Source organism: Equus quagga, chromosome 7, assembly GCF_021613505.1.
Source record: "Equus quagga isolate Etosha38 chromosome 7, UCLA_HA_Equagga_1.0, whole genome shotgun sequence".
Classification (NCBI taxonomy): Eukaryota; Metazoa; Chordata; class Mammalia; order Perissodactyla; family Equidae; genus Equus; species Equus quagga.
The window spans coordinates 109,594,230-109,607,322 of NC_060273.1; the positions used below are offsets into that span (position 1 = coordinate 109,594,230).

The 13,093-nt window shown below is 38.9% G+C and overlaps 1 protein-coding gene across 2 annotated transcripts in view; it reads left to right on the forward strand.

Annotated features, from left to right (window-relative positions):
- Positions 1-3,406: 3,406 nt before the first annotated feature.
- SLCO4C1 (solute carrier organic anion transporter family member 4C1) overlaps positions 3,407-13,093 on the forward strand; it is a 61,974-nt gene continuing 52,287 nt past the window's right edge. For both annotated transcript variants that reach the window (XR_006889239.1, XM_046665359.1), the window contains exons 1-2: positions 3,407-3,872; positions 7,051-7,314. Coding sequence is in view for 1 of the 2 variants with exons in the window: in XM_046665359.1 (XP_046521315.1) it covers positions 3,527-3,872; positions 7,051-7,314 (610 nt within the window). In the remaining variant the exon portion in view is untranslated. The remainder of the gene's footprint in view (positions 3,873-7,050; positions 7,315-13,093) is intronic.

Here is a 13,093-nt window from a genome sequence, read left to right on the forward strand (position 1 = left end):
CTAGATTGACCAAAGAACTGAAAAATGACAATTTTCCACAGAATTATCAGAGAAAAAACCTATTAGGTTTTTTTGTTTTCTTTGTCTTTGTTGCAAAGCTGAACCCCCTTCCTTCCATCATTGCAGCATAAAGGATGTAGGGGAACAGGAAAGCGGTGTTGATAACAATTTCAGTAAGAGCAAGACGCACTTAAGATGAAGCAACAGCACTTTTGCTAATCTTTCAACAAAATTCTCCTCTCTAACACTGCAAGAGTGGAGGTTTCTCCTTAGACAGCATGTATCGAAGAGCATGATGATTATGCCGCTTTGATAGGATAGTTTGAATTTCTTAATTCAAAGCGGCAAATAGTCTTAAGCCATGACTGTATTTAACCACATCTCATCAAAGAAAAATTTTCTCATTGGTTAAATTACTTCAGATTTCTCAGATAAAATGGTGATCATATCTATTTACACCTTTAGGCAGCTTCTTTAAGTCCATTTCTGCCGAAACTTTCTCTTTGATAGAAAGCTTAGGAGGATTACATGCCAAGCCTAATTTGGATATCTGCAAAATCTGGGGTATTCAAAGCATTAGTCCTTCAACCTCATCAACATCAGAGAAATGTGTTTTGATCTCTCAGAACCGCTATGCAATAATTGTAACCAACAGAGATAGGCTGTAGCAGTTAAAAGAAAGAGAATGCAAAATCCAGGGAACACATCTGACTGAGAGAACAAAATTTAAATCCTTACTAAGTGGCAGGCCACTTATTAGCTATATGACTTCAGGAGAGTCACTAATCCTCTCTGGAATGTAGTTTCCTTAACATGTAAAATGTAGATCCTAATAGCTAACCCTCTTGTAAGGATTAACAAAGGAACATACACTAGAAATTTAAAAAATGTTAGTTCCTACTTCCACTCATTCCCTGTGTTCCAGGCCGGTCTAGATCTTTCTTGATAGTGAAGGAACATGATGTACGTCTGTTCAAAGTACGATACATATTTTATATTTCAATCCCTCAACTCAGTAAATAAAGCATATACAATTGAAACAAAATTTTCACAAAATGGTACTCATCTTATTATGTGCCATGCACTATGTATTTTCTTTCTTCTGAATTCTAGTTTATTTTATTAAGAAGTAATAGTGTTAGGGGCCAGCCCCGCGGCCAAGTGGTTATGTTTGCACGCTCTGCTGGGCCGCCCAGCATTTTGCTGGTTCGGATCCTGGGCACGGACATGGCACTGCTCGTCAGGTCAAGTTGAGGCGGTGTCCCACATGCCACAACTAGAAGGACCTACAACTAAAATATACAACTATGTATTGGGGGGAATTGGGGAGAAAAAGCAGGGGAAAAAAAGGAAGATTGGCAACAGTTGTAAGCTCAGGTGCCAATCTTTAAAAAAAAAAAAGAAGTAACTGAAAAACATTCCTCTAGGCCATCTTAAAAATGAGCCTAGTGCCTGTGGTTAGAAGAAATAAAAACATCTTGTTTCAGGATGCAAGGTAACCTTTCCATCACCATATTGTCTGGGTTTAAGGCTACACTTGGATATGACATCAAACACTACCAAATCATTGCTATTCGACAGGTATTATTACTGAATCTAGAAGTAGCTTCTTGGGCAGGCAATCAGCCAGGTGTTAAATGAAGATAGCAAGATTCAAAACTCTCTCTAGAATTTGCTACCATGATTAATTAATATTTACTGAAGTTCTCTAACTTTTAATGAAAGGGTGCTTATAAATGAATAATAGTACTTGTGTACTTAAAACAGTATGATATAGCAGTATAGTATCCAGTAACATCTGAGATCTCTAACTTTTGCTAAAGGCAGTCCAGTCTTATTGTTTTGAGATGTTTTATAACCAACAATTAGATATGAGGAAGTAGGTTCTTAAACAGTCTGCAGTCTTAGGAAGCATAGTAGCTTTGTGTACCTAGCTGTGATTACATAGCAAGAAGGAAGCATGTGTGGTTTTTAGTATGTTCCTTATTGGAATAAATATTTAATTTAGGGGAAGATAAAAATTCTGAGATCTTAAAATATGGTTTTAAGAACGTCTTTGTTTAAAACGTATTACTTTGGGATATACTAGTCTATCTTCAGAAGGAGAGAGAAGAATCTTTTGAAAACCTGATCATGTCAGGAGCATGCCATTCCCCAGCTCCAAACCTTCCTATTTCCCTCACAAGAAAAGCCAAAGTCCTTATACTGGTCTACAAGGTCTGGCCCCAATCACTTCTTCTTCTCCCCCACCCCACCTGTACCCCTTTACCTGCCCTCAACTCAACTGCTCTCCAACCATCTCAATCAACCCCAGCCACTCTATTTCCCCAACATACCAGGCTCCCTCCCTTACCTCCTTCAGATCTTTGCTCAAAAGTCACCTTCTCACTGAGGCCTCCCCTGACCACCTTATTCAAAATTGCATGGAATTCTCTCCCCTCCCCTAACACACACTTTCTAGCCTGTCCTTGCTGTCCTTTTATCCACAGCGCTTATCACCATGAGATGTTCTACGTATTTATTACCACTGACTGTCTGTCTCTTATTGGAATGTAAACACCCTAAGGGTACGGGTGTTTGTCCGCTTTTGTGCACTTTTGTACCCCCAGAGCCTAGAACAGTGTTTGGCACCTGGGAAATAAATGTTTTTTGATGAATGAATGCATGAATTCTAGTACTAGTACTAGTATTATTGCAACTAGTATTGTAACTAGTACTGTCACAAAATGGTCAGTTCTTCAAAGTGTTTTTCTTATTTATTCCACTGGTAGAAACCATTTACATGGTTATTAGCATTGCTGATCTTAGATACACAATACACAGCAGAAAGAATATCATATATATATGCTTTTAAAGTTTCTTAATTTCAATTCCTTCAGTCTTGAGGAAGTAAAAGCAAAAAGGTGGTTAGATTGTGATGTTAATGGCGGGGGTGATGGAGGGCAGGGGTGGGGATTTCCGTTTTTAGGGAAGATGACAGGTAAAAGTCTTACCATGACGTTCATGGAATCCGAAGTATTGTACCTGTGGCTGCTCGCTTCTTGGAGTCCAGACCTGGCCTGGTTTGGTAAGCGGCAAAGGAAGAAAACCCCAGGATATTTCCTTGAGCAAGCTCCTGATGCAACTGTTTACAGCTTTCCTGTTAGCACCCGGGGGAGCTTTACGGCCACCAGACTCCCACAACCTCCATTTGGTTCCCAGTCCCTCGGCCCCGGGAAGGAGCGCGGCGGGCGGGCGGCCCTCGCCTCCTCACCTGTCTGCGGCCGGGTGGCACGCCCACGCCGCGCATCCCGGTTGGCCCCAGCGGCGACAGGTGGGACGCGGCCGCAGGCCAAGGCCACCGCTAGGCGGCCCGGCGCTCGCGGAGGAGGGTCGCGGCGGCGGCGGGAGCCCCTGAGCGGGCCGGCAGGGAGGCGGGCCGTCTTCCCGCACGGGGGCGCTGCCACCTGCCTGGGGGAGGAGCCAGAGCGGGACCGGGGCTTTTTGCTGCTCCAACGCGCGGGAGTCGGGAGAACCCATCCCGACCATGAAGGGCGGCAGAGGCATTGAGAACCCGGCTTTCGTCGCCTCCAGCCCAGACACCCCGCGCCGCTCGACCGCATCGCCCTCTTCCGTCGAGGCCTCTGTCTTGGCCGCCAATACCCAGAGAGCGGATTCGCAGCCGCCGGAGAATCAGGAGCTCCAGAAGTCACCGGAGCCACCGCTGCCTTCAGCAACTGGCCCCGGCTCCCCAGAGCGGCCCGGGCCGGAGTCGGGGTCCGAGTTTGAGGAGGGGCCCTGCGGCTGGGGGACCTTCCAACCCGCGTGCCTCCAGCGCTGCAACACGCCGCAGGGCTTTCTGCTGCACTACTGCCTCTTGGCCCTCACGCAAGGTACTGCCCGGCGCCGGCTCCGGAGGGCGTCGGCCGAGTGCAGGGCGCGGAGGGCGCGCGCGGCTGGCGGGGGCGCGGCAGGTGCGGGGAGCTCCGGGCGCCGCTGCCCCCGGCTCGGGATTTGCGGGCGTTGCCGCTGACGTCAGCCAGCCAGGTTCAGGCTTCCACGGTTTCGCTTCTCTTTTATCCAAACATTTAAAACTTGGAGATACAAGCCTTTTCTTGTTGGTGTTCTGCCTCAGTTGAGCAGATTCGATTCCTCCAAGGAGGATGGAAGTTACTGGAGCCTTCCTTGAGGAATGGTTTTCCCTGGGGGAATCTATTCTACATTACAAAAGCTTATAATTTTGCTAAACCCTTTATTAAAGGGATTTTTTACATTGTTTCTGGAAGGGAAGGATTAATAAATTTGCAGATGAGTGGAAGGGTGGCTCCCCAAAGGAGAAACTTGTGAAATATATATAGTTTAGATTAGACATAAGCATTCATGTTTTATGGGTGTGTTTAGTTTGAGTTGTATATAGGCACAAGTGGAGCCCAGTGAGTAAGTTAGCGAACGCTTCAGTCGTTATTGAAAGGGTGAAGCCTTTCAAACACGAAAGAGTTGTGCCTTATCTGTTTTGTTCAAGGGTATCTTTTAGACTCTCGTGGGACTTACTGATAAAGCCCAGGTTTATACCCCCAGGAGTTTGCAATCTAAGCCTTCTTTGGAGGAGCGAGTGGTAGGGTAGGAGAATGGCTTGTAAGAAAGAAAGCCTAGAGAAGGTAAAAGCTGCTGTGGTGTAGCATCTCATGCAGGGGATGAAAGAAATGGGAAGTTACACTAAGGTGACTACCTGAGGAGGGGTGGGCATTAAGGTGGAGCATTGAAGGACATGCTGAACGTTAGTTAGAATTTGATGGTATCTAGATATTTTTTGGTCACTTGAGTCGTGGTTTCAAAATATTTTGTAAAGAGGCAATCAAGGACTGAGTGGAAGAAATACAATCCAAGAAGTGTTTGGGAGAGAGGGGGTTGGAAATTGCTTTTTAAAGATTAACAGAAGAATAAAGCTAAATATATTCTTCCTCTTATACCTGCTCCCCTTTCTCAAAGGAACTGTGTCTCTTGCTTTGCACATGTTAGGTGCTAAGTATTTGTTGATTCCAAGTCAATGGCAGATCTTCTACTAAGAGTAGTTTTGTGCTCAAGAGTTATTTCCCTTTCCACCTTTCTTGTCCCCACCAAAGTTCACCTTCTCTCAATGTCTTGATGTTAGTTGTTCCAAATCAGTGATTCTGAAGCATCTCAGTGTCAAAGGAATGCAAAGTTCAATGAAGTTGGACATAAGTAAAAAACTTCTTGTCTTGTGTTTTATCTTAAAATATATTCTGAAATTTCTACTTCATTCCAGAATACGTCATTTGACTTTTAATATAAAATATTATATAAAATTATTATCAAATATAATTGGCACTTTTAGAGAAATGTGTCGGGTTTAGTGTGGAGCTGCATTTATGCAGAAGTCTCCAATTTAGAAGTGTAATCTGAGATGAAAGTGACCCAATAAATTAATTCTTGTTTCAGTTTAAGTTTGAATGACTGAAAACATTATTACCATGTTTCTCAAACATGATGTTTGGGAAGACCATTTCCATGGTCTTTAATTTTAATAGGTGTTTAATTGGGGGGAAAAAGTCCCTAAAATTTGCCAAATGAATTTACTTAACCAGCATTTCTTAAAGGTAAACTCTTAAAGAAAGAGTTGTGCCTTATCTGTTTTGTAATTTCTCCTATCACTTAATTTCCTAATGTGATTCCTATCTTCGTGCATTTACAGTAGAGAGACACAGTATGCAGTATTTCATGGAATTTCTTTTTTTTTTTAAGCAGAGTTCCTGGAACTGGCATAGCATAGAATTCACATTGGAGTGCATAGGTTAAAATGCTATCCTTTCACAAGAGTTTACAAGAGTTGCTTTTCCAGAGAAGTTTTACCATAAAGTCATTGAGTTCTAACGACTAACTTTTAATCAGTATGGCAACTATGTTGGGAAGTTGATTTTTGGATGGGGAAATTTTCGCATTCTGAGATAACTTTATCTCCTTATCAAGATGTCATTCCCAGGAACTTTGGATACTTGAAATCTCAGGAAGTGTAAATTGGCTTATAGACTTATTAAACTGGCATAAATGTAAAAATCATGTTAGAACGTTAAAACTTATGTCAATCTTCTTGGAAGGTATTCCCAGTTATAGTCTTGATAAAGCACAATTTGAAGAGATTGTAGAGATCATGGCTTGTATATACTCTTTCTCCTAATTAGTGAATGAAAACAATTCATGGTATTCTCTTCAGTAAAAGTGGTAACTAGTTAAAGACTTTGTAGTTTGATCAGATGCTTTTTATTTTCAATTTGTAGTAATGTTTAAATTCCTGTAAATTTAATGTTTATCTGGGCAGGACATTTTTTAAGTCAGTCAAAACTGGATTTCCAGATTTTCTTCGTTTGCTTTATATTCCTGCATCATGGTTATAATAAACGGATGAAGCGTAAGTTTTTTTCTTTTATTTTGCCTATGGTTTTGAATGCCAGTGGTAGAAATAGCACTTTTAGTTTATGTTTATTTTTCTCCAGGACCTTTCAAATGATAACTTTAATGTCTAGAAGAGTGTTAGAAGAAAAAAGAGGTTTGAGAGCTCCGTTTCACCTTTCTTAAGACTAAGTCAAGGATCTCCTATTCTACATAAATATATTTAAGGGTTGAGTAGCCTTGGGAAGCAATTGAGCATTACTCTAAGGACCTCTGGCGTCACCTGTACTTTTTGCCCCCTTCCAAGTGAGATCCATGGGAGTCTGCTACCCTTGGAAACTCTCAAGCAAACCAGCTTCATGAGACTTTACTAGTCTACTTTCTGTTTGTCACTTAAAGAAAAATGAACTTAGCTACAATTTAGTGTGTGATAAGCATCGCTTTTGTTTAACACCTGAAAATTCACAAGTGTACAGTTTAAAAGTAAACTGATTTGTAAGGAAGTATGTTTGAGCTGCCTAGTTTTGAAACTTTGAGACAAATTTGTTCATTAAAAAATATCAAGAGAAACAAACAACCAAACTTTAGTAAATTGTGTTAGTGATCATGATCTATATGGTAAAGTTGGAATAATGCACGTAAATTCCTTTTTCTCTCTTTTAGGTATTGTAGTAAATGGCCTAGTAAATATTAGCATTTCCACGATTGAGAAGCGCTATGAAATGAAGAGTTCCCTGACGGGCCTGATATCGTCGAGCTATGATATCTCATTCTGCTTGTTGTCTTTATTTGTATCATTCATTGGTGAAAGAGGACACAAACCAAGATGGCTTGCATTTGCATCCTTCATGATAGGACTGGGAGCACTTGTATTTTCCTTGCCCAAATTTTTTAGCGGAAAATACGAATTGGGATCCCTTTTGGAAGGTATGTTGTGTTTTTGTTTGTTTTAATTGAAGAAGTAGTATGAAACTGGGCCATTAACTCTGTATTGCAGCTCACTTGTACAGGTGAGTAGGGTAGGGGTTTAAGTCTTTTCCACTGCTTACTGCTTTGTTGTGATGTGAATTGTGTGAAGTAAGAGGTTGCAGAGACAGATTGGGCATTATTCGTCGCTTCAGTGGTTCTCCAAGTTTTTAATCCTCTGCTACTCATTCCCTGTATTATACACAGTCCTCCTCAAAAAGCGATGACCAGGCTTCCTTTGCAGGTGCTGTGACCTCACTGGGGTTCTAAAAGCTGTAGTTTTTCTCTTTGTGGTTTTATTTGCTGTGCTTACAGCGCTGCACCCTGCACGTGTTGACTCCTGATTTGAGATAAAGAGAGGTAAAATTTATAGGAGTGGGGCTTTTCCTAAAAACAGAAGCTAGCTCTGCTTAGGACTGCCTAGTTTGGAGAGACAGAGCTTCCTGAGTTATCTAATGTGTTGCTCTTGTTCGGTGGAGAGGTATGTTATTCAAAGGCTCAAAAAGAACATGTGATTAGTTATATTTCTTATTTTTTTCAAAGAATTATTTTTAATGGAAAAACAATTAAGGTAGAGCCAGAGGAATGTGCTAATGTAAGTGGACCTTAATATTTTTGTCGTCTTTCCTGGGACTTTTAATAGCAAAATAGGAAAATCTTTTCAACAACTAAATATGTATTAAGCAGCATGGTTTTAGGAGTACACTTATTAGGTAAGCAGTCTTCATCTTAGAAATAAAAATAGAATATGCAATTATTTGGACCAATAGAGGATGTTTTATTTTTTGAGGAAGATTAGCCCTGAGCTAACTACTGCCAATCCTCTTCTTTTTGCTGAGGAAGACTGGCCCTGAGCTAACATCCATGCCCATCTTCCTCTACTTTATACGTTGGATGCCTACCACAGCAGGGCTTTTACCACATGGCACCTGGGATCTGAACCCGTGAAACCTGGGCCGCCAAGAAGCGGAATGTGCAAACTTAACCCCTGCGCCACTGGTCCAGCCCCAGGATGTTTTAAAAATGTAGTACAGTTTGGAATGAATGAGATAAGGAGAATATGTTATGTTATCAGTGGAAAGAGCTATGTAGCTTCTAGTTCGTTATCTAAGACTGGACAAGATTCTGGAAGGCCAACATAATTTGACTGGGACAAGGCACATAGGAGCAAGGCATATAGACTTTAGTATAACAATCTGAAATCTTAACAGCAAGGGAAGATCTAATTTTAGTCTGTCGCAGAAGAAACATGATACTGATTCTGTGTTAGCAAAAATATTATTGTATTTATAGCATTTAGGTGGTAATCTTTGTACTGAATCTGATCCCTCACTCTTCCAGTTGATCAGATGTCCTACATGTTCTTAAAGTGTACAAACTTTCATAAAACCCCCTGACTCTAAACTCAAACGTAAACACCTAATCCGATACAAAAGCCTGATCTGTCCACAACAATCTTCTTAGTTTCATCATTTGCCATGCACACCTTGAGTTACAGCCATTCTGAACAATTTATATTTCCCAAAGGGGAAGTGGCCACAAATTAAGGGGGGTATGTGTGTGTGTGTGGCCAGAGACGAAGCCTAGAAGATTGCTGAAGCCAGATCATAAATTTTTAGTATATTATTGTGTATCATGCAAGTTTTTACCAAATTCTTATTGATCCATCTTATTGATATGTTTCCTTATTTTAGTTGAAGTAGATTAGATAGAGGAATTGACTGATCTGTAAAATTTTTACTCTAAATTAAGATTCATAGTTTAAATAATAGTTTATCTGTGGCAAATTAGAGCTAAACCTCAGGTTTCTCTTATGTTATTCTGTCATTCGTACAATGAATATTGATGTGGACTGTATATGGTGCTGAGATAATAGTGGTGAAACAATCTCATGCCATCTGGATTTTATATACTAGTGGGAAGAAATAGACAATTAAGAAGCAAATAAACAAGATAATTAAAGATCGAGGTGAGTGTAGAAAGGGAACAAACAGTATGAAGTAACAGTGTACAAACGGGAAAATATGTGGGCAAGGGAAAGCTATTGTGAGAATAACTGGATAATGAGAAGCCAGCCTCGAAAGATGCTTTCCAGGCTCAAGAAAAACATGACCATGGGCTTTGGAGCGGGAAAGAGTTTGGTAGATTTTAGGAATTGTCACTTTTGGCTAGCATGGTCTAAGCTAGGGAGAACATGGAGTGAGATGAACTTGGAGAAGCAGGTAGATGCCAGCATGAGGCACTTAGATTTTCCTTTCAGTGCAATGGGAAGTCATAAGAGAGTTTGACACAGGGAAGTGCAAGATCTTATATAAGTTTTAAAATGACCTTTTGGCTTCTGTTGTGGTGGAGGGCAAGAGTAAATGGTAGGAATTTACCCAGGAGGTTTTTTCTTTTGTCCAGGCGAGAGATAAAGGGGTTGGGACTGGGTTGGTAGTGGTAGGAATCTAGAGGAGTGACTCATTTTGAATGTATTTTAAAGAAAAAAGATAAGACTTTCTAGTGGATTTATTGTGAAGGAGGAATGAATAAATACTCCTTGACATTTGGCTTGACCAGCTGGCGCCATTTCTTAGAATGTGGAAGACGAGGTAGAACAGAATTGAGAGTGGAAATCAAGAATCTAGGTTTGGATTTAGTATGAACTGCATATTATATATCCAGGGTTGCAATATATGTCTTTGACCCGTGTGTGTTTGTTTGTGTAAATATGCAAGTCATTCTTTAGTCTTCATTCCTAGAAGTGCATATACTGGATTTGAAGGGCTTCCTCATTCTAATTTTTGATAGATAGTGTCACACTGAGCACTGACTTTTAGGAAGGGATATACCAGTTACTTTCCACGGTCACTGTATGAAAATGCCTAGTTGCTATTTTGAATTTTTACATTCTTTTTTTTCCTGAAAGTTTAGTGTAGTAGAAATGTCATTGTGGTGTGTTTGTGTGTATATACAGGTGTTTACAGTATAACAGATACAAAACTCAGTACTGACATCGCATTACATTTCTAAAGGACATCCAGAAACAGAAGGAATGTTAGAAATCATAAATCCCTTCTTTTGCAATGTCAAACCTTAGGACAAGACGTGAAGTGACTTTATAGAGATTTCATAGATGGTCAATAATAGCTAAAACTAATGCTAGTTTTTATGTTTTGTTTAATGTTTTTCACGTTTTTGTTTATTACTCATAGATCTATTAACTATATTGAATAATTTCAATATTTTTATGAATTTAAACTCCATTTCTTCCCCAATTTCAAATAGGCAATTATAATGGTCTGTACTTTCTTTAAAACATAGTAACTTGTCTGCTCAAGTGAATTAATCCTCTTTTGCAAATATGGGATCCTGTAACCAAAAATCTAAATTATTTGTCCAACACTACGGGGACTGAAGAAGAAAAGTGGAGATTTCACTGGGAAAAGGAAAGCAAATGAGTTGAAGTCTGCCTGTATCTAAATTAGAGGCAAGGGAATGTACAGTCTTTTTAGATAACATAAGATAAATAACCTAAAGAGCATAACATTAAGAAATCATTTTATTAATTGAAATCATACATGTAATTTAATTTGAAACTGACCTTGAGAGAATTGACATATTCCCTTGTGTGCTTGTTTTGGTGGTGGTGTCTTTTGAATTTGAAGGAAACCAAAGTCAGGGCCCAGTTTGGATGAGAGAATCTCTGTAATAAGATATTAAAGTAATGTAATATAGCTGGTGAGTAGAAGAAAACAAAGTATGAAATATGATAAGCTTGTATAATTTCCACAGGTGTGAGGATAACACAAAAGGAAGTTAAGAGTTAGCAAAAGGCAGAAAAGTGTGTTTGGAAACAGCTTGAATTTTCTAATGTTCTGTGAAAAAATAAATTTAAGTAGGTTTGGGAAAGTATTTTTTTTAGGGAAGCTTTTGTGGAGACATAAGGGTTCGAGGTGATTCTCTAACGTTGAATGGAGATAACACTTTTCAAAGGGAAGTTTTCGTGGTTGTTATTGGATCCAAAGAAAGGAAGAATTAAAATTAAGAGAAATAAATGCTTCTAAGGGCTAATTATTGTATATCTTTAACTGATAATAGAATAGCATCATAAAACATTTTCAAGCAAATCATATTTGACACCCACTTTTGATATATTTTGGTATAACAACTTATTTTAATATAACTTTAAAATATTTAAAAATATAACAAATAAATAAATCTTTACCACATCATATTTTGTTTTCATCCTAGCACTTTTTAATTTCTTTTGGATGAGTGTTAATTTAATGTTGTTAAGCAAAATAATCTTTTTATCTCTTTGAGGCTTTGGGAGGGAGATCGTTAGTAAATGGTTAGGAATCGTAGAGCAGTAGTTACTAAATCCAGTAAAACAACTTTTGTTTTTTTTTATTGATAGTTGGATAATTTTTCCTAAGTTGTGCTATTTTCTTGTTTTTCTTTTTCATCTCGTTCTCTTGAAAAGGTAGCTCTCAACACTTTCGGGGAATTTTGCACCAAAGGACTTGGTTTATGCAGGGTTAAAAAAGTTTAGCTAGGAAAATGATTAGACAGAGACTCAAAGTTGGACTTAGTTTTTAGTCACTGTTTTGTCTTTTATCTTGTATTCCTAAGGATGTTTTGTTTTTAATATAGAATGCTTGCCTGGATTGGAGAAAACATAAGGCCTAAACTCTTTAAGAGTTTTTCAGCCTTTAATTCCATATAAGATGCTTTAATGCTTTAATTTTGCTTGGGCTCTGAGTGTTTTTCCTTCCTGATATTCTTCCTTATGGAAATCACTTTTATTTTTCTTATATTTCAATTTTATTATAACTGAAATGAATAAGAAAAGTTATTTCTTATGTTAGAAAATATAATGATGTAATAAAACAAAGTATTCAAAAGGATTTTTAATATACACAATAAAAGGGCTAGAGCTAACTTTTAGGGACGGTCAGTGCTCCAGATGAAACTATCCTGCTTTTTAACGTCAGAGATGCTTCAGTTTTCCCCAAACTTCCTAGATAGCACGAATTACGATGGATGGTTATCACCTTATTTAATGCCCTTGCAGATTCTGATTCAGTAGGTCTGGAGTAGGACTCAGGAATTTATATTTTTAAAAATTACCTAGCTTATCTTATCAGTCCATTTTGCAAAATACGTGTTCAGTTAGTGTTTATTTATTTTGTGAAGTTTCAACTGTGGGCATAGAGAGAAAGGTTTCTTTTCATTTCGGGGTTATTGCCTTATATCTTCCTTTTAAAATGGGAGTTTCACAACCGTCCTGAAATACTAGGTACCTTAATGTACTCAGTTTTGTTGAAATTTAAATGACCAAACTTCCGAAATAGAGGAAACTCACAGAGAAAAATAAGTAGGAAAGCATTTGTCAGTGATATGTTAGCACAAACTCAGTTATGCTCGCTGCTATGGCTTGCAGATAGGTAGAGATTTAAAAAATCCATGGCTTTGACCATGAGAAAATAATGTCCCAGCATTTCCCAATGTGTGATCTGTGGAGCACAGTTTCAAAAGGAATTAAGAGCATCTTAAAAATGTGGTCCACGGTTCAATGAGTTTGGGAAAAAATGAAAGCTAAGGAGGTATCCCTATTATTGCATTAGTATAAAAGTGAGTACATTTTGTGAACCTTCAGTTAAGGGATGTGGTATGTAGAGTTCTGAACTTATTGACCAAGGGACTCCATTGCTGTGCTCATCCCCTTTACCCTGCTTCCACTGCTCACTTTATGTTT